At 55.3% G+C, this 25,426-nt stretch overlaps 1 protein-coding gene across 1 annotated transcript in view; it reads left to right on the top strand.

The window, feature by feature from the left end:
• The window catches only part of LOC128943471 (olfactory receptor 14J1-like), a gene marked incomplete at its 5' end in the record, with an annotated part of 43,814 nt that extends 19,421 nt beyond the window's left edge, over positions 1-24,393 (top strand). Inside the window, one exon of the mRNA XM_054286407.1 lies at positions 24,319-24,393. Within this exon, the coding sequence (XP_054142382.1) occupies positions 24,319-24,393 (75 nt within the window). The remainder of the gene's footprint in view (positions 1-24,318) is intronic.
• Positions 24,394-25,426: the final 1,033 nt, after the last annotated feature.

Here is a 25,426-nt window from a genome sequence, read left to right as displayed (position 1 = left end):
GAGCTTGTTCTCCACAACCCCAGGCCTGTGGAAACCACACAATGCCCATTGTGTGAGAAGGGGAACTGGAAGTTCACCAGCCTCAGTGTCCTTCCAGCTCAGCCAGGCCCACGGGAACATTGGGGTCCACAATCACCAGGGACCACCAGAGAGACCCCAGGACAGAAGAACACATGCAAAAGGGGAGGGGAAATATGTTAATCATTTCAGGAAAATTATATTCATATATAGGTTTAGTCCAGGACAATCAATGAATATGTGTGCAAAATACAGAATATAAACAGAAACTTTCCTGCACTCAGCCTGCACTGCTTTGGGAGGAGCTCTCCCCCGTGCATCCAGCTGAATAAAGAATGCTGCTTCTTAATGCTACACTGGGGTTAATGAGTTTTCTGTTTCACCAAATTTTTGGTAACACTCCCACTCTGTCTCCTGCTGTTCACAAACAGAGAAGGGTTGGTGGCAGATGTGGGGCTCGGAGGCTGCCTGGGGCACAGTGACCATTAAATAATCAAGTTTTCAATGTTCTGGGAAAGAAGGGAGGGGCAGCAACAAAACTTCTACAATGGAATTAGGGCTGATTTTGGCCTGTTTAGGATGCTGATTTGGGGAGCACCAATTCAGGTCCTGATTTTTTTAAGGGAAATAGCCCTTAAAAACAAAGGGGGCGAGGAAAGATGGACATATTCCAAGAAAGTAATCTTAAGGGGAAAGGAGCAGTCTGTCCCAGTGTGGCAAGAGATGAGTTGGTGAGGAAAATTACTGTCCTGGCTGCCCATGGAGCTTTTGTGGGAACTCAGGGGAAAAATGGACTGGCAATGCAAGATGTGTTTGAAAATGTTGTTAGGTTATGCAGAAAGAAAACTAGAGAGGTGAAAGCTAAATCAGAACTTAACTTGGCCCATTCTGTAAAAAAAAAGTTTGTATAAAAATTTTTTTGCAAAAGGAGGAAGAAGGAGAACCTCTACTCTTTATTGGATGCAGTGGGGAATATTTTAACTAAAGATAAGGAAAAGGCTGAGCTACATAACACCTTCTTTACCCCAATTTTCAAGAATAAGACAGGTTTTCCTCAGGACAAGTGCTCTGCTGAGCTGGCAGATGGGCACAGGGAGCAGAACAGCCCCCTCTAATCCAGGAGGAAGCAGTTGGTGACCTGCTGAGCCACTCAGATGCTCACAGGTGTTTGGGATTGGATGGGATCCATCCCAGGGGGATGAGGGAGCTGTGGATGAGCTCCCCAAGCTGCTCTCCATCATTTACCATCAGTCCTGGCTCACCAGGGAGGTCCCAGAGCACTGCAGGTGCCAATGTGAGCCCATCGCCAAGAAGGGCTGGAAGGAGGAGGTGGGGACTTCCAGGCCTGTCAGCCTGACCTGGGTGCCCAGCAAGGTTATGGAACAGATCACCTTGAGTGCCATCCCAGGGCACCCACAGGATGGCTGAGGGTTCAGAGCCAACCATCGTGGATTTCAATATCTGCACTGATGATCAGCATAAGGGGATTGAGTACAGCATCAGCAAATTTGCAGATGACACCAAGCTGAGTGTGAGTGTGGATCTGCTGGAGGGTAGGAGGGCTCTGCACAGGGCCCTGCACAGAGTGGATCCTGAGAACAAATCCAGCAAGGTGAGGTTTAACAAGTCCAAGTGCCGGGTCCTGCACTCTGGCCACAACAACCCCTGCAGTGCTACAGGCTGGGGACAGAGTGGCTGGAGAGCAGCCAGGCAGAAAGGGACCTGCAGGGCCTGATGGACAGCAGGCTGGGCATGAGCCAGCAGTGTGCCCAGGTGGGCAAGAAGGCCAGTGGCTCCTGGCCTGGATCAGGAATGGTGTGGCCAGCAGGAGCAGGGCAGGGATTCTTCCCCTGTGCTCAGCACTGCTTGGGCAGCACCTCGAGTGCTGTGTCCAGTTCTGGGGCCCCCAATTTAGGAAGGACATGGAGGGGCTGGAGTGTGTCCAGAGAAGGGCAACAAAGCTGGTGAGGGGTCTGGAGCACAAGTGCTGTGAGGAGTGGCTGAGAGAGCTGGGGTTGTTTATCCTGGAGATGAGGAGGCTCAGGGGAGACAAGGGAGTGTCAGGGCACAGGTTGGACTTGATGATCTCCATGGCCTGTTCCAGGCTTGCTGATTCTGTGACTCTCTGAAGGCACCCTTGGAGCAGTTGCAGGATGAGTCCTGGGCCTCCTCTTCAGAAGCTCCAGCAGCCCAGGTCCCTCAGCTTCTCCTGCCAGCCCCAAAGCCCATCCTGTCAGTCCTGCAGAGCCTCTGCAGCTCCTCCTCACTGCCCAGAACAGGGAGCCCCAGAGCCAGACACAGCAGCCCAGATGTGCCCCCCTGGCCTGGGGTGCCTCTGGCAAGGGAGCAGCACCAGGCACTGCAGGAGCCTGCAGACAATTCCTGCAGCACTTGTAGGATGATCCTGCTGCCCAAAGGGACGTTCCCATGGGGCCAAGTCAGGAACTGCAGTGGGGAGTGGGGCCAGAGAGGAAATGGCAAACAGGGATGGGCTGTTTGCAGGGCAGGGAACAGGGGTCGACAACAGGAAGAAATTTGTACCAGTGAAGAGTAAAGAAATCAAAGGTGAAGCCAAGGAAATGCTCAGGGCAGTTTGGGGGTGGCTGCCAGACAGCCCTGGCTCTGAGCAACAGCGTCTGCAGTGGCACAGGAAACTCCCAGCTGATGGGAACAAACTTTCTGGCTGACTGCAGAGGCCACAACAAAGCTGAGTGGTTTCCCTGGTGTCCCCCAGCCCTTGCTGGCCCCAGGGGCTGATGGCATTTGTGCTCCCTCAGGTTCATGTCCCCACAACAACAGCATGGGGGTGCTCCTGCCTGCTGTGTGCAATGCAAACAGGGGCTGCTGAGCCAGTGCTGCCGTGTCTGTGCCTGCAAGGATGGGCCACCTGTGTGAGCTGGGGGAGAGGCCAGGGCTGCAGAGGGGGGATGTTGTTGGCAGCTCCATGAGGACGCTCTGGGACGCTGCCCTGGGCTGTGCAGCGCACTGGGGATGGATCAGCCCCTGCTCTGCTGCTCCTTCCCTTCTGTCCCAGGGCCCTTGCAGAGCCCCAGCCATGATGTTTGCCCCCAGCCTGCCCACGGCCATCCTGGGGCTGCTCACGGGGCTTTTCTGTGCTGGGCATTGGCCTGGCCGTGTTCTTGAGAGAGCCTGGGCAAGGAGCCTGGAGCCCCCAGGGCCTGGCCTGAGGCGTCAGCACTGCCCCAGCAGTGCCCATGGCCTGTCCCTGCTGCAGCCCCAGCACTGCCACCCCCAGGGCTGTGCCTGGCCCTGAGAGCACTCATGCCCTACAGCAACACCAGGGCCACCAGGGCAGCGGGGCAGGGCCACGGCAGCAGCACTGGCAACACCAAGTGCTGCTGCTGCTGGGCACAGCTGCTGGGCCAGCCCTGATCTGCCCCCAGCTCTGCACACAGACATTGCTGCTGCAGCTCCAGAGAAGGCAACAAAAGGGCATCTCTGCAGAAAACCTTGATGGGAGAGATCATCATTTCATTTAAAGGCACCAACAGCACAGCCCCTCATTGCCACAGTCTGTGGCCACAGGGATGGTGGAGAGGAACAAAATGACCAATGCAACAAACAATGACATTTCTTTTTGGACGATAGGAAAAAAGTAAAACAAAGGTAAAGAAACTCTAAAATGAAGTCAACAAGAAGTAGCAAAGATGACTTTGATTGCAAGTTATTTGCAGATATTGCCCAGCAGTTTAATGTTTTTGAAAGCATGCAGTCACCAGTCTCCACACTGCAGCCTTGAACTCCTGGTTCCTCAGGCTGTAGATGAGGGGGTTCAGGGCTGGAGGCACCACTGAGTACAGAACTGACAGGGCCACATCCAGGGATGGGGAGGAGAGGGAGGGGGGCTTCAGGTAGGCAAATGTGCAAGTGCTGATGAACAGGGAGACCACAGCCAGGTGAGGGAGGCAGGTGGAAAAGGCTTTGTGCCATCCCTGCTCAGAGGGGATCCTCAGCACGACCCCGAAGATCTGCACATAGGAGAAAACAATGAACACAAAACAGTCAAGTGCTACACAGGCACTGACAGCAATGAGTCCAACTTCCCTGAGGAGGGATTTGGAGCAGGAGAGCTTGAGGATCTGTGGGATTTCACAGAAGAACTGGCCCAGGGCATTGCCATGGCACAGGGGCAGGGAAAATGTATTGACTGTGTGCAGCAGAGCATTGAGAAAGGCACTGGCCCAGGGAGTTGCTGCCATATGGGCACAAGCTCTGCTGCCCAGGAGGGTCCCATAGTGCAGGGATTTGCAGATGGACACGTAGCGGTCGTAGCACATGACGGTCAGCAGATAAAACTCTGTTGAAATGAAGAACAGAAAGAAAAAGAGCTGAGCAGCACATCCTGAGTAGGAGATGTTCCTGCCATCCCAGAGGGAATTGTGCATGGCTTTGGGGACAGTGGTGCAGATGGAGCCCAGGACACTGAGGGCCAGGTTGAGCAGGAAGAAGAACATGGGCGTGTGCAGGTGGTGGCCGCAGGCTACGGCGCTGATGATGAGGCCGTTGCCCAGGAGGGCAGCCAGGGAGATGCCCAGCAAGAGGCAGAAGTGCAGGAGCTGCAGCTGCCGCGTGTCTGCCAATGCCAGCAGGAGAAAGTGGCTGATGGAGCTGCTGTTGGACATTTGCTGTGGCAGCACATGGGCACCTGTTCATGGAGAAAGGGACAGTGACGAGTCAGAGGAGATATCTGTAACCAAAATCAAAGCCATTTCCCATACACCCTCCACTGTAACATACACAGACACTGTTTTGTGTTTAAGAGTTGTGAGGTTTTCTTTTTGAGCTCCCCCCCTGTCTGTCCTGCTCTTCAATATCAGATACACTCAGCGTTTCTGCTGCCCTCTGGTAGAACAAAGTGAGTTCCCTGCAGCCAGATGGTGAGTGCAGACTGGGAGCAGATGATCTGTCACTTCATTCTGTTTTGAGTTTCTCTGGGCTTTCAATTTCTTAAATGGAGAATGTTCACACTCCCAAGTTTCTCTTACCAACCCCCAAGTACTGCTGAGAGCAGATGGATCCACCACAGCCCAGCTCCAGTTTTGTAGCCAAGGACTCACGTTGCTCATTCCACCAACCCATCAGCACTTTCAGTGTCACAACACCTCTGCCTTTCCTCATCAATCCTATAACTCAAAGTTGTTCTAGGACAGGTTTGCACCCTCGATTGAGGCTCCCAGCTTGGGCTGAAATCTCAGAGAAACTCCCAAATGTCCTTATGATGGTATTGGATGAAGGGAGACGCAGCTCCTTCCCTGGCTGCACTGACAGCATTGCCCAGAGCCGGGCACTGGGGACAGCGTCACCCTGAGCCAGCAGTGCCCCCTCCAGAGCCCCCAGGGCTGGGCAGCTGCTCCCAGCCCTGTGCTCTGCAGAGGGAACTGGGCCCGGGGCTGCAGAGCTGCCCCACGGCTCTGCTCAGCTCTGCCTGCACAGGAGGGGCTGCACGCCTTGGAGCCCCGGCCCTGAGGGCAGAGGCTTGGCTGGGGCACAGGAGGGAGGGGGCTTGTTCAGAGGGAGGGGCTGCACTGGAGGGGATCCTGTGGGCATCTTTAAACTCTCCCTGCCACAGCATTTCTGGGTTTTGTTTCCTCTCATTGCCTGATCTTCTCTCTGCTTGCTGGAGATTTTCCTCCTGCAGGTGTTTCCCAGTGCCTGATCTCTCTGTGCCAGCACTCACAGACCCCAAATCTCCGTGTACACCCTGTGCCCCTACAGCCTGTTTGCAGGGCACTGGCTGGGGGCAGATTCTGTTTGCAGCTTGGAGAAAGGACAGCTCAGACTGAGCCTGATGGGTCCAGCAAAGGTGATGCTGCTGCTGTGCTTGGGCAGAGTGGCTAAAAGCACATTAGGGATCTCCTGTGAACTTATTGATCACCAAAAGTAATGGTTCAGATGTCTCAGGAACTTGTCAGAATTCATAATCAATCTTTAATATTTATCCCCTCCTCCCTAGCATTCTCCAATTGTAGGAAACTGAATACAAAGTGTTAGGAAATTTCCTCATTTTTATCAAAATCCTTGTCTTGGAAATATTCTATGACTGATCAGAAGCCCTCAGCATGTCAGAGCTTCATAAGAATTTAACCTCCCCTGCACCAGAAATATTCAGTCTTTTACTCACAGAGTCTGCAGGCATTGGGATGTTCCAGCTTCAGGAGATGGCTCCAGGAGCTGCAGCTGCATTGTCCTGCAGCCAGAGGCTCCTGTGCCAAGGGCTGGCAGTGATTGGGCCCCAGGCACTTCTCAGCACCTTCCCAGCCCTGACTGATTGAAGCTCTCTGTGCCTCTGTGCTGTGCCCGGGGTGGCTGCAGGCAGTGCCCCAGCCCTGCTGGGCTGGGAGAGGAGCTGCTCCTCAGGAGAAATGGAAATGTCTTTTTGAAGCTCTTCTTGGTTTCCAAGGAGCTGCCTCTGGGCCAGGAGCCCAGCCCAGTTCAGCAGCACAGACACAGCACAAGGACTTTAATGACCCTCTCGGGGCTTTGGTGTTGTTTACATCAGAGTCAGTCCCTGAGAGAGTGTCTTCAAAAAACTTCTCAAGCACTCAAAGTTAAATTTAAACTCCAAAGTTTCTTGAAGTTTTTATAGGTCCCACTGAGGAACTCAACTCAGAAAGTGTCCCCAGGTTCCAGTTAGAGCAGAACATTGGAGGCATTGATGACAGCTGGGGACAAACAAGGGAAAGCTGTCTCTGGTGCTGAGCAAAGCTGGATGTATTTGAGGAATGCAAAGGGCCAAGGCCTGAGCCCCAGCCCCTGGCCAGGCAGATCCTGTCCCTCCCTCCTTGCTCAGGGCTCTTCCTGGCATGGGCACTGGCATGTGGGGATGTGCAATGGCAAGGGCAGGAGCATGGGGCGGCCCCTGCCAGGCTGCTGAACAGGGACAAGGAGGCAATGAGGCCCCAGGCCTGCAAGGGTCACTTGTCTCCTGCTCCTGCCTCAGGCCCAGGCCCAGCAGCCATGGCCAAAGTGCTGCCCAAGGTGGCTCTGGCAGGGCTGTCTTGCAGCTGCTGCCCATCCCTGTGCCCTGTGCAGCCCAGGCTGTCCCATGGTGTCCCTGCCCTGCGCCTCTGTCCCTGCAGGCTGTCAGCATCCCCCGGCTGCCCCACCTGGCTGGGCCCTTCCTTTGCTGACAGCTCTGCCTCCTGCCTGCCTCTGCCTGCCCACACAAAGCCTGGGGCTGACCCAGGCTCCTTCTGGGGGATGTGCTGCACCACAGCCATGCCCTGGGAGGGAAATTCCTTTCTCTTTGGGTCCTGTCTGGCCCTCCCTATCTGTCCTTTGCATTAATTCTTTCTTTCTCTGTCTGTTCTCTACTATGTCAAAGGGATCCACCATCTCTGAAACCACCATTCAGTCCCTCCCAGGGCTCTCCTCTGCTGTCCTCAGTCTCCACCCCACTGAGCACAGAGCTCCACTGTCCCTGTACAGTGCTCATGTGCTTGAGGCCTCCAAACCCCATCTTGGGAGATCTCTCAGCCCTCTCCAAGGTATTGGCAAATGAAAACATTCTGCTCATAGTCTAAGAAAATCACCTCAGGACAAGACCAGTCAGACCTGTGTGTCCTGGCTGCTTTTGCCTTGGAGCAATCCTTGGATAGATAGAATTTTTTAGGCCGAATTTCAGTTTTGCCCATGGGCACTTTGATGTGAACAACGATTCTCTTCCATTGGAAGGAAAACAGAGGGCCAGTGTTTCAGGGGCAGATGAGCAGAGGCCACCAAGGACCAAGGCGAGCCAGACCTTTCTGGAATTGCAGCTTGTGCCTGAGAGAAATCCTTGGATACACAGAATTTGGGAGGTGGAATACAAGTTTTGGCCCACTGGTCCCTTGATGAAAAGGCCATTTCTTTTCCATCTGAAGGAGAGCAGAGAGCCCCAGGGTTTGATGGTAGATGAGAAGCAGCCCCTGGGAGGCCAAGCCAGCCAAACTTGTCTCTCCTGGCAGCTTTTGATTGGGAGCTATCTTTGGATACATGAAATTTAGGGGCCAAATCTCAAATTTGGCCATGGCCCCTGGACGAGGAGACTGTTCTATTTCCATGGGAAGGAAGGCAGAGAGCCCCAGTGTTTCAGGTGCAGATGACAGGTGGCCATCAGAGCCCACAGTGCCAGCCAGAGCTGGCAGGTTTTGTCTGGGAGAAACCCTTCATGTAGTGAATATTTTAGGAGGACTAGCAATTTTGGCCGTGGAGGAATAAGAAGATTCTTTTCCATTGGAAGGAAAGCACAGAACCCCAGTGCTTCAGGGGCTAATGAACTGCAGGCACCAGAGACCAAGGCCAGCCAGATCTGTCTGTAATGGAAGCTTTTGTGTAGGAGCAATAATTGGATATAGGACTTTTGGTGGTGGAATCCCAATTTCAGCCATGGGCACTTGGAGAAGAAGGATGGTTCTTTTCCCTTAGGATGGAAAGGGCAGAGCCCCAGTGTTTCAGGGCAGAATTCAGGCAACCACCACAAGCCAAGGCCAGCCAGACCTGTCTGTACTGGGAGATCTTGTCTGGGAGAAAAAACCCTTGAATGAAGGAATTTTGGAGGACAAGTACCAGCTTTGGCCATGGGTGCCTGTGCAGGAGGGACAGCTCTTTTCCATAGGAAAGAAAAGCACAGAGCCTCAGTGTTTGAGGGCAGGTGAGACCCAGCTCTCAGGAAGACTAGGTCAGCCAGACTTGTTGGTAATGGCAGCTTTTGTCTGGGAACAATCCCTGGATATCGGGAAATTTGGAGGGGAAATCCCCTTTTGGTCATGGATGCTTGAATGAGAAGAGCCGTTCTTTTCCAATTGAAGGAAAGCCCAGAGCCCCAGGGTTTCAGGGGTACATGAGAAGAGACCCCCGACATACCAAGGGCAGTTGCACCAGTCAGGCCAAGCCAACCAGACCTGTTCCCTGTCCCCTTGTTTCCATGGGGCCCTGCAGTGTCACAGTGAGGTGTCATATTGGATCCTTGGTTCCATGAGGCCCAGATGCGTCACACTGGCCTTTTGTTTCCATGGGGCTCCAGAGTGTCACAATGGTCCCTTGCTTCCATGGGGCCTTGCAGTGTCACAGAGGTCTCCTCGGTGCCACAGTGTCACAATGGACCCTTGGTTCCATGGGACTCAAAATGTCAGAATAGTCTCCTTGATTCCATCAGGCCCTGCAGAGCCCTTTGATTCGACAAGGCCTCCAAGTGTCATCATGGCCCCCAGAATTCCATGAGGCCCCACAATGTCCCAATGGAGTTTGGTTCCATGGGGTCCTGCAATGTTCCATGGATCCTTAGTTCCATGGGGCCCTGGAGTGTCACAATGGCCTCCTTGGTTCCATGGTGCCACACAGTGTGCCAACAGCTCCTTGGCCTGCCAAGAACCCACAGTGTCACAATGGTTCCTTGCTTGCATGAGGCCTGTAGTGTCAGAATGGTCTCCATGATCCCGTAAGGCCTTGCCATGCCACAAGAGACCATTGGCTTTATGCAGCCCCACAGTGTCACCGTGGTCCCCTTGGCTCCACAAGGCTCTGAAGTGCCACAATGGCCCTTTGGTCCCACAAGGCCTCCAAGTGTAAAAATGGCCTCCATGGTTCCATGAGGCCCTGCTGTGTCACAATGGCTCATGGTTCCATGAGGCCACACAGTTTAACAAGGGACTCTTGGTTCCATCAGGCCTTGCTGTGTCACAATGGATCTCTGGTTCCATGAGCTCTCACACTGCCAGCAGCAGTCTCCTTGGTTCTGCAGTGTCACCATGGACCCTTTGTTCCACGAGGCTCTGCAGTAGAACATGGGCACCTTGGTTCCGTGAAGTTCTGCAGTGTCACCATGTGACATGGACCCATGGTTCCACCAGGCCTTGCTGTGTCACAATGGCCCCTTGGTTCCAAGAGATTTCTCAGGGTCACAATGGTCTCCTTGGATCCGCAGTATCACAATGGACCATTGGTTCAATGTGGCCCCAATGTGCCAAAATGGATTTTGGTTCCATGGGGTTCTGCTGTGTCACAATGGACCCTTTGTTCCATGGGGTTCCACAGTGTCACAGCTGACTCCTTGGTTCTGTGAGGAACCACGGTCAGCAAATCTCTGAAATATCAGAACAAGACTCCATAACACTAATTTGCTATTTCAGAGGGTGTCATTTATTCAGGCCTGAGGTCTGGTGAGGGATAACTCCCAACCCTACATGGACATGTAATTCTACAAATGTGTTGCTTATACACAATCACTAAATGTGAATTACAATTTACCCATTTCCATAAAACCCACCCCAAGTTCCCAGATTCACTCCTTGATTTCTCTATCCCTGCACCCTTGAACCAGATGTCTTCTTCTTCTCTTCCACTGATCCTTGCTGGGAAAGCAGCCCCTGCATGCCTTGTTCCTGTGCTGAAAGTTCACAGGCAGGGTAAAAATGGAATGAACCCTTTTGGTATCAGCCCCAGGCTTTGTGTGGGCAGGCAGAGGCAGGCAGGAGGCAGAGCTGTCAGCAAAGGAAGGGCCCAGCCAGGTGGGGCAGCCGGGGGATGCCGACAGCCTGCAGGGACAGAGGTGCAGGGCAGGGACACCGTGGGAGAGCCTGGGCTGCACAGGGCACAGGGATGGGCAGCAGCTGCAAGACAGCCCTGCCAGAGCCACCTTGGGCAGCACTTTGGCCATGGCTGCTGGGCCTGGGCCTGAGGCAGGAGCAGGAGACAAGTGACCCTTGCAGGCCTGGGGCCTCATTGCCTCCTTGTCCCTGTTCAGCAGCCTGGCAGGGGCCGCCCCATGCTCCTGCCCTTGGCATTGCACATCCCCACATGCCAGTGCCCATCCCGGGAAGAGCCCTGAGCAAGGAGAGAGGGACAGGATCTGCCTGGCCAGGGGCTGGGGCTCAGGCCTTGGCCCTTTGCATTCCTCAAATACATCCAGCTTTGCTCAGCACCAGAGACAGCTTTCCCTTGCTTGTCCCCAGCTGTCATCACTGCCTCCAGTGTTCTGCTCTAACTGGAACCTGGGGACACTTTCCCAGCCATGTCCCTCAGTGGGACCCATAAAAACTTCAAGAAACTTTGGAGTCTAAATTTAACTTTGAGTGCTTGAGAAGTTTTTTGAAGACACTCTCTCAGGGACTGACTCTGATGTAAACAACACCAAAGCCCTGAGAGGGTCATTAAAATTTTCCAAGTCCTATTATGGAGAAAGATTTCAAACACCTTGAAAAAAATACACATTCCTGTTTTAAAGGAAGTATTTTATTTTATTTCTCTTTGGAGCAGAGTTGATTGCAGCATTCTGTGATTGATACTGACCCAGGGTCTCTCCCCGGCAGCTCTGGCCTGCTCACAGAAGCTGTGCCTGGAGCTCTGACCCAGTGTGGACAACCTTGCTCCACTTTGCCCAGCCCCATCCCGTCTGTCCTCACTCCCCTGGGACCTGCTGTGCTTTCAGAGCTGGCTGCCCTCAGCCTAAGAGGGGTTTTCCCTTTTGGGGGTTTTTTGAAGCAATCTGAAACTCCTGAGTTGCCCCACTGCAAACAGACACACTGCTCAGGTGTGTGCCAGCCCCAGGTGCCACCAAAGCCACTGCAGAGCTGCCCTGGGCCAGCTGTGAGGGTGGATCATCAGCCCAAGCTGCACTGGGCCCCTGCAAGGGGCTGTAGCCATGGGCACTGCACTGACCCCACTGCTGGGTTTGGCTGCCACAGCCAGCGAGAGAAATGAAACTGCCCTTGGAAACACTGGGGAGGACTGGTGTTATGAATAAGAAGCTTGACTAGGCCAATATTCAAGCAGCAATCAATTTATTAATTAATATGGTAAAGTATGAGCAATACAGCGCTGGGTACAGTGGGGGAAGTTTTCCCTCCAACTGCACACCGATAATTGATGGTTACAGGTATTTATAGGGGTACTCATCAGCTTTTTTTTTCAGCAGTTTCTATTTCCAATCTTTTACTCATCAGCAATTCTTATTCCAAATTATTACATCACAATTCTATACACTATTGTGATTTTAATTTCTCAGGATGTATCTCAAAGGAGTATCCCCAGATGGTGACGGTCCAGTTTCCGAAAGAAGAAAGACGAATCCCATCTGGTGGGGTCCAGCTCCCCAGATGTGTGTCCACCTTTTAATTGCAAAGACTATAAATCTCATAACAGTGATGTCTAGCTTCCCTTTGGTCGAAACCATAAACCCTTGAGGTGATGTTCAGCTTCCTTTCTCAAGCTGTTTTTCTCTGCTTTAATAAGGCATGAGATAGGCATATTTCCTTTATATATATTCCAAAGCTGTAGTTTCAAAGATACAAGTAATATTCTAAAATTATACTTCAAAATGTTATTATTGCAGAGCTTTTTATGGATTAAATGCAAGCAAAGAGCAACATCTTTAACACCTTAATTCCAATGCACCAAAATCAAGCAGGGTTAATTGCAAACAAAAGATAGGTTCAAAGGCCTTTTTCCATGCTTTATTTTCCTCAGTTATTATTAGAATTCACAGCTCTCCCATTGTTGGAGTCCACACATTTCACATTCACAACTACACACATCACCTGTTTGTACCAGTCACAAAACACAACTTTGTATTTCACACCACCTGTATGGTCTCAGACACTCCCAGTATATCCCAGTTGCCATATCTGAACATTCTCGTAGACATTGCCAGGCACTCCCCGTTACCTCAGCATGGTTCACTTGCCCCCCGTTTTATCCCAGTTGCTCCCAGTTCCTCTGATTATGTCCCCAGTTGGCTCCCAGCATGGGCCTGGTAGCTCGCAGTAACCCCCAGTCAGGGTCCAATCACACCCACTCTGCTCCCAGTACGATTGTAGCCACTCCCAGTATAATCCCAGTCATTCCCAGCCTGATCCCAGTAGCCTCCAGTGTGATCCCAGTGACTCCCTGTCTCTCCCAGTATATCCCAGTCACCCCCCCTCTGCATGCTCCCAGTCACTCCCACTTTCTCCCAGTTGCTTTCAGCACAATTCCAGTTGCTCACAGCCACTCCCAGTCAATCCCAGCATGATTCCAATCACCCTCAGTGTGATCCCAGTCTAACCCAGCATGGACCCACCTGCTCTCACTGTGATCCCAGCATGATTCCAGTTGTCCCTAGAATAGTCCCAGTGCCTCCCAGCATGGTCCCAGTCACTCCCAGTTGTCCCCAGCATGGTCTCAGCTGTTCCCAGTGTGGTTTCAGTCCCCCCACTGTGGTTACAAACACTCCCAGTTTATCCCACTTGCCCCAGTAAGGCTTTAGTTACCTGAGAATGATCCCAGTCTTTCCCAATTAATCCCAGTTGCCTCCAGCATGATCCCAGTTTCTATCAGTTGCCCAAAGTGTAGTCCCAGTTGCTCCCAGTATGATCCCAGTTGTAGTCTCAGTCTGCTCTGCATGGTTCCAGTTCCTTCCAGCTGGTCCCAGTTGTTCCCAATGTTTCCACACTTTCCTCCCAACATGGGCCCAGTAGCTCCCAGTAACCCCCAGTCAGGATCCATTCACACCCATTGCAATCCCAGTGGCTCCAAGGATAATCCCAGTAACTCCTGCTACAATCCCAGTCACTTTCACTATGATCCCAGTTGCTCCCAGTCACCCCCAGTATGACCCAGTCACTCCCAGATCCTCCCAGTGTTATTCCAGTCATGGCCAGAGTGACTCCCTGTCACTCCCAGTGTGGGCCCAGTTGCTCCCATTCATCTCCAGTATGGTTTCAGTCATGGCCAACACCTTTCCAGTCACTCCTAGTCTGGTTCCAGTAGGATCCCAGTCATTCTCAGGTACTCCCAGTACTCTTCCGGTCACATCAGTGCCAGTGTGATCCCAGTATGACCCCAGCATGGACACAGCTGCTCCCATTATCTCTCAGCATGGTTCCAGTTGCTCCCATTTACCCCTACTATGGTTTCAGTCTCTCCCAGTAAAACCCAGCTGCCCCAGCATGTTCCCAGTCACTCCCAGTTGGCTGGAGTGGCTTCCAGCCTGATCCCAGTTGCTCACAGCCCCTCCCAGTCACCCTCAGTGCAGTCCCAGTTGCTGAAAATGTGATCCAGTAGGATCCCATTCTCCCCCAGCATGGGCCCAGCTGCTTCCACTGTGATCCCAGTAGGATCCCAATTGCCCCCAGCTTGGTTCCAGCTGCTCCCCGTTCCTCCCAGTGTGATGCCAGTAGTACCCAGTTGTCCCTCATATAGTCCCAGTCACTCCCCATATGATCCCAGTCCCACCCAGCATGGTCTCACTCACTCCCAGTTGCGCCCAGTGTGGTTCCAGTTGTTCCCACTGTGGTTCCAGTCCCCCCAGTATGGTTCCAGACACTCCCAGTATATCCCAGTTGTCCCCAGCATGTTTGTAGTCATTTCCAGGCACTGCCAGTGGCCCCAGTATGGTGTTAGTTCTCCCAGTATGATCCCCCAGTCATGCCCAGTATATCCCAGTTGCTTCCAGTCCTTCCCAGTTCCTCCAGTTTGCTTGCAGCATGGTCCCAGTTTCTCTCAGCTGCTCCTAGTAGCCCAAAGTGTGATCCCAGTCGCTTCCTTTCAGCCCCAGTATGATCCCAGTAAGCTCCAGTTTGATCCCAGTCACATGCCAGCGCTCCCAGTGTGGTTCCAATATAATCCCAGTTGCTTCCAGTCTCTCCCAGTATGGTCCCAGCTGCCTCCAGCATGGTTCCAGTTGCTTCCTAGATCAGTCCAGTCAGTCCCAGTATGATGCCATTTGCTCCCAGCTTGCCCCCAGTCATGCCCAGTATGGGGGATGATGTGCAGGGTGTGTTCCCAGTCACTCTCAGATCCTCCCAGTATTAGTCCAGGCCCTCCCAGTATGATGCAAATATGGCCCCAGTGTGCTCCCAGTCCCTGCCAGAATAAACCAGTTTTGTTCTACATGGTTCACGTTGCTCTCCCCCTCACTTTCATTCCAGTCACTCCCAGCATGTCCCAGTGTACCTCAGTTCCCTCCAGCATCTTTCCAGTTCCTTCCAGTACGATGCCATTTGCTCCCAAGCACTCCCAGCCACCCTCAGTGTAGTGGCACTAACTGCCACTATGATCCCAGTTCATCCCAGTATAAGCCCAGCAGTTTCCAACCCCCCCAGCATGCACCCAGTCACTCCCAGCTCCTCCCAGTTGCTCCTAGCGTGTTCCCAGTTGCTCACAGCTGCTCCCAGTCACCCTCAGCATAATCCCAGTCACTCCCAATATATCCCATTTGCCCATAACAAGGTCTCAATTGCTCACCGCCGGCTCCTACTCAATCCCAGTATGATCCCATCATGATCCCAGTCTCCATCAGTGTGATCACAATCTGCCCTGGTATAGCAGCATGATCCCAGTATGATGTCCATACAAACCCAGTACCATCCCAGACACTCCAGTACGATCCCAGTATGATGTCAGTACAAAGCCAGTACAGCCCCAGTCACTCCCAGTACGATCCCAGCGCAGCCAAGTCCCTGGCAGTGCTGCCACTGCTGGGATCCCCCTGCCCTGTGTGCGTTCCCCCGCGGTGGATGTGCCGAGAGGCGCCCCAAGGGCTGGCAGTGGCCAGGCAGGGTCCCCAGCAAGGCCCAGTTTGGATGTGCAGCCCCCAGTTTGCCTCTCCTTTGGCCCGGGCTGGGCTCCCCCCGCCCACAGCGGCTGGGAGCAGCCGAGAGCCCCGCGCGCTGCCCATCCCGACCTGTCCCGGCTCCATCCCCGCTTGTGCCGTGGGCTGCGAGAGCTGCGGGAACAGGGCAGCGAGGGTGTGGCTGCTGCTGGGGGAGGAGGAGGAGGGAGGGAAGGGCAGGGATGGAGCGGGAGGAGGAGGCGAGATAAGAGAGGAGGAGGGGGAAAGGGGTTGGAAGGGGCAGGATGGAAGAGGAGAAGGAGGTGGAGATAACACAGAGGAGCGGGAGGGGGGATGGAAGAGGAGGAGCGGGAGGAAGAGGAGGGGCAAAGGCGGATCAAGGCTGAGCTGAGGGAAGCACGCGGTCACTCCGAGCCAGGCCTGAATTCGCAGCCCCCACCTGTGGGATCATCGCCCCCCCGCATCACGCAGGTGAGCGGGGAGGGGGAGTTCGGCCCAGATATCCTGAGGGGTGCCTGGGTTGGGTTTTTGGGGGGATGTTTGGAGAATGAAGCAGTCCAAGGCTGAGCGGAAAAGGCCCCTCGGGGGGACATCGGGGGGTGCCGGTGGCGGCTGCCGGCAGAGGCAGCCTGGAGGAGCAGAGCCCTGTGTGCCCCAGGAGCCCAAAGTGGGGAGCCCAGAGAGGGGGGAACGCCGCCATTGGCGGGAGCCTCAAGAGCCTGGAGAGGGGCAGGGGGGACTCCTTGGAGCCGCTGCAGCCCAGAGCAGAGAATGAGGGGAGAAGGGAGCCCGGGAGCCCAAACAGCCCTGCATCCCGAAATGGGGAGAGCGAAGAGGGGGGAGCTTTTGGCATTGCTGGGACTGCCAGCAGCCTGGGCAGGGCGGGCACCGAGTAGACGGGGGACCCCCAGTCCAAGCGTGACCCCAGGAGTTGGGACATGGGGGAACCTCCCCGGGCACCTGCGGGATGGGGGGCGATGCTCTTGGGTTCCAGAGTTCAGGCAGCGCCGGAGCCGCGCGATTCCGGCCGTCCTGTGCTCCCGCCGCTTCCTGCTGCCGCTCCGCCTCTTCCTCCCTCCCTCCTCATCCTCCCCCGGTTCCGGAGTCCTCGAAGCCGGCGGAAGGAGCGGGGATGGAGCCGGGATAGGTCGGAACGGAGCGAGGGCTGGGGGGGATGGCAGCAGTGGGAGTGACTGGGCTGTACTGGGATCATCCTGGGAGCAGCTCGCGGGTGACTGAGTTCTACTGGGACTGTACTGGGATCACACTGGGAGTGAGGAGGAGCAGCGCGATGGCTCCAGCGCTGGGGCTGGGGGCAATCCTGGGGCCCCGGGGGGCGGCGGGAGCTGAAGGGGACCCCCGGCACCGGGACTCTCTGATCTCCCATCCCGGAGCACCGGAGGTTCCTGAACCCCCATTCCTGGGCACCGGGATCACCCGCATCCCCATTCCCGGGCATGGGATCCACCCTGCACCCCCTGATCCGGCACCAACAACCCCCGCACCCCCACTCCCGGGCATGGGATCCACCCTGCACCCCCTCATCTGACACCAACAACCCCCGCACCCCCACTCCCGGGCAGGGGATCCACCCCGCACCCCCTTCCCGGCCATCTCGCCTCTCCCAGCCCCTAGAGCCCCCTTTTCCTTCCCGCAGAGACCCCCTGGACCCCAGTTCCTGCCTTTCCCAGCCCCCAGCCCCTCCTTTCCTTCACACCGAGGACACCTGGGACCCTTATTCCCGGCCATCCCGGGTTTTCCCACCTTTTGCTGGGAATGGGAACACCTGGGCTCCTTGGAGCTCCCTTTCCTGCATGCACGAACCCCCTTAGCCCAGCCCGTGCCCCCTCTACCCACCGCAGCCTCCCCTTTTCTCAGTCCTGGAACCCCCAAACCCCGTTCCCTGCTCTCCCAGCTCTCCCTTTGGTTCCTCCTTTGGTTCCCCCGTGCCCCCCCAGCCCCCAAATCTCGGTGTCTCCCCAGTTCTCTTGTCCCAGCGTTCCCTGCCCGTGGCGCTGTCGGAGCCCGGCCCGGGGTTCCCCCGGTTGGTGTCCATGGGGTCCCTGGCTGGGATCCCCTTCCAGCGGGATCTCGGCACAGCCAGAACCGGCACCACGAGCGGCACCGGCACGGGGCCACCGGGGAGCTGCCACTGCTGCAGCTGCATCCTGCCATTCCCAGCTGCTCCCAGTTGCTCCCAGTGGCTGCGCAGTCGGCTCCCAGCATGCGCCTGGCAGCTCCCAGCACCCCCCAGATAGGGACCAATCACACCCCCTGCAATCCCAGTCCGATTGTAGCTACTCCCAGTATGATCCCAGTCACTCCCAGTATGATCCCAGTCAGTCCCAGTATGATCCCAGTTACTCCCAGTATGATCCCAGTCACTTGCAGTGTAACTCCACTCACTCCCAGTCTGATGCCAGTGGCCCCCAGTGTGATCCCAGTTTCTCCCTGTCAATGCCAGCATGACCCCAGGAGCTTCCAGTATAATCCCAGTGATTCCCAGTCTCTCCCAGTATATCCCAGTTCCTCCCAGCATGCTTCCAGTCACTCCCAGTTCCCCTCAGTTGCTTTCAGCATGATTCCAGTTGCTCACAGCCATTCCCAGTCAATCCCTGTATGACTCCAGTCACCCTCAGTGTGATCCCAGTCTCACCCAGCATGGATCCAACTGCTCCCACTGTCAAACCAGTATGATCCTAGTTGCTGCCAGAGTAGTTCCAGTTGTTCCCAGTTCCTCGCAGCATGGTTCCAGTTGTCCCTAGAATAGTCCCAGTCCCGCTCACCGAGGTCCAACTCACTCCCAGTTGCCCCCAGCATGGTCCCAGCTGTTCCCTGTGTGCTTCCAGTCCCCCCAGTATGGTCACAGACAGTCTCAGCTTAGCCCAGTTGGCCTGGTACAGTTCTAGTTAGATCAGAATGATCCCAGTCTTTTCCAGTTCCTCCCAGTTGCCTCCAGGATGATCCCAGTTTCTAGCAGTTGCCCAAAGTGTGATCCCAGTGGCTTCCAGGGTGACCCCAGCAGGAGCAGTAGTCACTCCCAGTATGGTTCCACTCGCTTCTTGGATGATCCCAGTCACTCCCAGTATTATGCCAGTGGCCCCCATTATGATCCCAGTTGCTCCCTGTCAATGCCAGCATGACCCCAGGAGGCTCTAGTATGATCCCAGTGATTCCCAGTCTCCCCCAGTATATCCCAGTCAGCCCCAGCATGCTCCCAGTCACTCCCAGTTCCCCCCAGTTGCTTTCAGCATGATCCCAGTTGCTCACAGCCACTCCCAGTCACTCCCAGTATGGTTCCAGTCACCCCCAGTATGACCCCAGTCAGTCCCAGATACTCCCAGCGTTATTGCAGTCATGCTCAGAGTGACTCCCTGGCACTCCCAGTGTGGGCCCAGTTGCTCCCAGTCACTTCCAGTATGGTTCTAGTCAGAACCAGCGCCTTCCCAGTCACTCCCAGTATGATCCCAGCCATTTTCCATAGGATCCCAGTAGGATCCCAGCATGGGCACAGCTGCTCCCATGATCATCCAGTGTGGCTCCAGTTGCTGCCATTTACCACCTTTGTGGTTTCAGTCTCTCCCAGTGTATCCCAGTTGCTCCCAGCATGTTCCCAGTCATTCCCAGCTGCCCTGAGTAGCTTCCAGCCTGATGCCAGTTGCTAACAGCCACTCCCAGTCACCCTCAGTGCAGTCCCAGTTGCTGCCAGTATGATCCAGTATGATGCCAGTCACTCCCAGCATTGGCCAGCTCCTCCTACTGTGATCCCAGTAGGATCCCAGTAGCCCCCAGCAAGGTTCCACTCACTCCCTGTTCCTCCCAGTGTGATCCCAGTTGTCCCAGTATAGTGCCAGGTACTCCATAGATGATCCCAGTCCCTGCCAGCATGGTCCCAGTCATGCCCAGTTGTCCCCAGTGTACATCCAGTCATTCCCACTCGCTCCCAGGTACCCCCAGCATGGTGTCCCAGTTCTCCCCAGCATGGTCCCACCTATTCCCAATGTGGTTCCAGTCACCCGAGGATGGTTAACAGACACTCCTGGTATATCCCAGTGTCTCTCAGCATGCTCACAGTCATTCCCAGTTACCCCAGTGCAGCCCAGTCCACCCCAGTCCCTGGCGGTGCTGCCACTGCTGGGATCCCCCAGCCCTGTGTGCGTTCCCCCCTGGCGGATGTGCCGAGAGGAGCCCCAAGGGCTGGCAGTGGCCAGGCAGGGTCCCCAGCAAGGCCCAGTTTGGATGTGCAGCCCCCAGTTTGCCCAGTTTGCCTCTCCTTTGGCCCGGGCTGGGCTCCCCCCGCCCGCAGTGGCTGGGAGCAGCCGAGAGCCCCGCGCTGCCCATCCCGACCTGTCCCGGCTCCATCCCCGCTCCTGCCACGGGCTGCGAGGGCTGCGGGAATGGGCAGCGAGGGTGTGGCTGCTGCTGGGGGAGGAGGAGGAGGGAGGGAAGGGCAGGGATGAAGGGGGAGGAGGAGGAGGAGAAGGAATGGAAGGGGCAGGATGGAAGAGGAGAAGGAGGTGGGTATAACACAGAGGAGCTCGAGGAGGGATGGAAGGGGAGGAGAAAGAGGAGGGAAGGAGGCGGGGTTACAGGGGAGGAGGAGAGGGAGGAGGGATGGAGGAGGAGAAGGAGGTGGGGATAAGACAGAGGAGGAGCGGGAGGAAGAGGCGGGACAAAGGCTGATCAAGGCTGAACAGATGGAACCGCGCTGCAGCCCTGCCTGAATTGGCAGCCCCCACCTGTGGGATCATCGCCCCCCCCCCCCCCGCGCCCGTCGTGCCGGTTAGCGGGGAGGGGGAGCCCGGCCCAGACATCCCGAGGAGTCCCTGGGTGGGGTTTTTGGGGGGATGTTTGGAGAATGAAGCAGTCCAAGGCTGAGCGGAAAAGGCCCCTCGGGGGGACATCGGGGGTTGCCGGTGGCGGCTGCCGGCAGAGGCAGCCTGGAGGAGCAGAGCCCTGTGTCCCCCAGGAGCCCAAAGTGGGGAGCCCAGAGAGGGGGGAGCGCCGCCATTGGCGGGAGCCTCAAGAGCCTGGAGAGGGGCAGGGGGGACTCCTTGGAGCCGCTGCAGCCCAGAGCAGAGAATGAGGGGAGAAGGGAGCCCAGGAGCCCAAACAGCCCTGCATCCCGAAATGGGGAGAGCCAAGAGGGGGGAGCTTTTGGCATTGCTGGGACTGCCAGCAGCCTGGGCAGGGCAGGCACCAAGGAGAAGGGGCACCCCCAATCCAAACATGACCCCAGCAGCTGGGACAGGGGGGAACCCCCGAACACCAGAGGGGAGGGACCAGGGACAGGGAACTCCTGGGAGGCTTTTCCAGGGCTGGATCTTGGTGTTTGGGAGGTTTTTATGGAGCCCACGTGGCCAGTGACTTGTAGAGATGGACTCGGGCAGAGGGACATTCAAACTGAACATGTGTTGGGCAAGATGAAACAGGGAAGCCTCATAAATATGATTGGCAAAAGAATTTGAGAATATTGAAACTCTAAGCAAGATTGAGATGGAAGCAAGCTTTGAGATACCTTAGTGAACAACTGGAAAACAATGGTGTGGCCTGGCTGAAGGTAATCTCCTTTTGTTGAAACAATTCCCTCTGCGTGCAGACAGACCCAGGGGTCAGAGCAGACCCTAATAGCTCAGCAGAAGGGGTCCAAAGCGGTGTGTTTAGGGTTTAAAATGTAGCACAGTATCATGATGTAATGATTCTTACAGGCTGTATGTAAATGCTCTAGGATTTGTATCTTGTACTAGATTGGTTAGTGAGAAATAGAATATTCAACAGAGAAGAAGATTTGTTGTATTGTAACGGGAAGCTTACTCTCTTACGCTCTTCCCCTCTTACTCTCTCACCCTCTCATCCTCTCTACCCCGCTCTTCTCTCGGGCCTGCTCCGAGCTGTGGCTGGCAGCTCCAAGCAGGGCCCTGCACCCAGGCCCTTTGCAATAAACCGCAACTTCCACGCCCTGGCTGCAGAGATCTCTCGTCTCCATCCGTCCCGACCGTCCTACCCCTCAACACTCCTACAAATGTGCTCATCCCTTGTTTTCCCCAAACCAGGATTTCCCATTGCCAACCCCTGGGATGCTGCGAGGAAGAGGGAGATGCCCCGGGACACTGAGGCAGGTGAGGAGGAAGTCAGTGCCCCTTTCCCATCTGTGCTGCTCCATCTCCAGCCCAGCACGGCCCCGGCTGCAGCTCAGCCCTGGGGGATCTCCTTGCCCTTGCCTGTGGCACGGAGGCAAATCCCATCCTGTCCTTGTCCTTCCTCCCCCAGAGCAGGAGCTGAGCATGGAGCACAGGGAGGACAAATGCCCGCGGCAGAACCTGGTGGAAGAGGCCGTTTTGAGCGGCTCCACGGCGCAGGAAGCCAACGGGGAGGAAAAGCCCTGGAGATGCCGCACGAGGAGGGGCTGCAAACGCAGCTGGCGGGGATCTGAGGGGGAAAGAGCCAGCCTGGGCCGGGAAGGCGGCCGGAGATGGAGCCAGAGCTCGGAGCTGGTACTCCATGAGCGGCTCCATGATGGGAAGAAGCCCCATACGTGCGTGGAGTGTGGAAAGAACTTCAGGTGGAACTGCGACCTGATTGTGCACCAGAGGACCCACACTGGGGAGAAGCCCTATGAGTGTGGGGAGTGTGGGAAGAGCTTCAGGTGGAGCTCCAACCTGATCAAGCACCAGAGAATCCACACTGGGGAGAAGCCCTATGAGTGTGGGGAGTGTGGGAAGAGCTTCTGTGGGAGCTCCAGCCTGATCAAACACCAGAGGATCCACACTGGAGAACGGCCCTTCGAGTGTGGGGAGTGTGGACAGAGCTTCAGCCAGCGCTCCCACCTGATCTCGCACCAGAGGACCCACACTGGGGAGAGGCCCTACAAGTGTTCCAAGTGTGGGAAGGGGTTTCAGACCAGCTCCCATCTCGTCCGGCACTATCAGAGTCACACAGAGGAGAGGCCCTTCCACTGCCCCGACTGTGGGAAGGGATTCAGGTGGAACTCCACCCTTGTCAGGCACAGGCGCATCCACACTGGGGAGAAGCCCTACGAGTGTGATAAATGCAGGAAGAGGTTTCAGACCAGCTCCCATCTCCTCCAGCACTATCGCATTCACACAGAGGAGAGGCCCTTCCGCTGCCCCGAGTGCGGGAAGGGATTCAAGCACAACTCCACCCTCGTCAAGCACCGGCGCATCCACACTGGGGAGAGGCCCTACGGGTGTCCCCAGTGTGGGAAGAGCTTCTCCAGCAGCTCTGACTTGACCCGACACCAACGGAGGCACCGGTAAGGGAAGCCCTGCAAGTGCCCTGAGTGTGGGAAGAGCTTCGTGCGCTGCTCCAGCTCCATCCCCCACTGGAGAAGGCACTCTGGGCAAAGCCCTGGTCACTCCCATTCCTTGTGATCCATGTTGGTAACACACCTGGCAGCTTTTACTTTTGTTTTGGCCCTAATGTTTCTAGCTTCTCTATCTCTTTGCACTTGAAAAGTCAAGAGAGATGGATCTGTCACCTGAAAACCACTGAAATCCCAGTGAAAACAACTCGATCTTACCCAAAAGGGCTCAATCCCACCTCAAAAAAACTCAGTGCCGTACCAAACTCACTTGATTCCTCAGCCACCTAAGTAAGATGGGGCTGGGAGGAGATTGGGAGAAGTGGGATCTCAGTTAGAGCGGTGGGATGAGGATTGTGTGGAGCTGGGTCTGTGGGATGCATTTGATAGCAAATAAAATTTTCAGACTTACTGATTTCTCTCCCGTTCATGTTCAGTCCGTTGCAGTTCTGTTTGCAGAGTGCCGCCTTCTCAGCTCATTGTGTTTGTGTCCCCTTTTCTCTCCTGCCTCTCTTTGCCTGCTTTGTTTCTCTCTCAGTGTCTCTCTTGACCCAGGGACCACCATAGATCCTCCCCTGATTTAATTGACCCAGGCACCCCCCGAGACCCTCCGTATATTTAATTGCCTCAGGGACCACCAAATACCCTCCTTTGATTTATTGCCCCAGTGACCACCAAAGATTCTGCCCTCATTCAATTGACCCTGCCCTGATTTAATTGACCTCTGCCCTGTTTTAATTGACCCCTCTGCCACCAAAAACCCTCCCCATATTATTTATTATTTTATTTCCCAAATATTATTTTAATTCCCAGTCCCAGGAGCTGAAGTCCTGAAGGCTGGCAGGGAAATGTCTCTGTAGGATTTTGCTCCATTTGCCTTCAAGGGCGGGAACATCTTTTCCTGTCTGGGAGCTGGAATTCCAGCCTTTTGGAATGTATGCCGAGCAATACAGACTGGCATCAGATATGGACTGGGATCAAATGGATTGGGATCAAATATGGACTGGGATCAAATAGGGACTGGGATCATATGTACTATCCCGAATTTCCTCATTATCCAAAAATTCCCATAATTCTGGAATTTATGTTATCCCAAAATTCTCATTATCCCAAATTTCCCGTTATCCCAAATTTCCCCATTATCCCAAAATTCTTGTTATCCCAAATTTCCCATTGATCTGGAATTTCTGTTAGACTGGAATTCCCGTTATCCCAAATTTCCCCTTGATCCCAGAATTCCCATTATCCTGGAATTTCTGTTATCCCGGAATTCCCATTATCCCAGTTCCCCATTATCCCACTCTCCTAGTTCCCCCCATTATCCCAGTCCCCCACATTATCCCAGTTCTCCCCTTATCCCATTTTTCCTGTTATCCCAGTTTCCCCCGTTTTCCAGTTCCCCCCCACCCCGCTATCCTGTGCCCCCCAGTTATCCCAGTTCCCTACTCAGCGGATGCCTGAGAGACTGGAATCCTATGCACTGGGACAAACTGGAATGGGATAGCCCAGACTGGGATCCTATGGACTCGGATTATATGGAACTGGGATCCTATGGACTGGGATAAACTGGACTGGGATAGCCTGCACTGGGATCCTACGGAAAAGGATAAACTGGACTGTGATAAACTGGAATGGGACCAAGTAGGGATTGGGACTGTATAAACTGGAACCCTGTGAAATGGGATCCTATAGACTGGGACCATATGGATCCGGGCCATACACACTGGGATAAACTGGTCTGAGATTCTATGGACTGGGATCCCACCAAACTGGGATCGCATGGACCGGGACTGGAGAAATAGGGATGGCATGGAAGAGGAGGGATAACGGAGATCAAGAAAGGATGGAAAAAAGAGGAGTAGGTGGGGTTAGGGAGGAGCAGGAGGAGGAGGAGGGGTAAAATGGGAGGGAAGAAGGAGGAGAAGGAGGGAGGGTCAGGGAGGAGGAGGAGGAGGGAGGGAAAGGGAGGGACAAAGGAGGAGAAGGAGGTGGGGAAAGAGGAGGGGGAGGAGGGATGGAAGAGGAGAAGGAGGTGCGGTGAGGGAGAAGGAGGAAGAGAGGGGATGGAACAGGAGGAGCGGGAGGAAGAGGAAGAGGAAGAGGAGGGACAAAGGCGGATCAAGGCTGAGCAGATGGAACCATGCGCTGCAGCCCTGCCTGAACTTGCAGCCCCCACCTGTGGGATCATCGCCCCCCCCCCCCCATCGTGCTGGTGAGCAGGGAGGGGGAGCCCGGCCCAGATATCCCGGGGGGTCCCTGGGTGGGGTTTTTAGGGGGATATTTGGAGAATGAAGCAGTCCAAGACTGAGCAGAAAAGGCCCCTCGAGGGGACCTCGGGGGGTGCCGGTGGCGGCTGCCAGCAGAGGCAGCCTGGAGGAGCAGAGCCCTGTGTCCCCCAGGAGCCCAAAGTGGGGAGCCCAGAGAGGGGGGAGCGCCGCCATTGGCGGGAGCCTCAAGAGCCTGGAGAGGGGCAGGGGGGACTCCTTGGAGCCGCTGCAGCCCAGAGCAGAGAATGAGGGGAGAAGGGAGCCCGGGAG

Source organism: Melozone crissalis, unplaced genomic scaffold (genome assembly GCF_028551555.1).
Source record: "Melozone crissalis strain CALT ecotype California unplaced genomic scaffold, PUWL_Pcris_2 ptg000046l_1, whole genome shotgun sequence".
In the NCBI taxonomy this organism is placed as follows: domain Eukaryota; kingdom Metazoa; phylum Chordata; class Aves; order Passeriformes; family Passerellidae; genus Melozone; species Melozone crissalis.
This window is presented reverse-complemented; position numbering and strand designations above follow the sequence as displayed.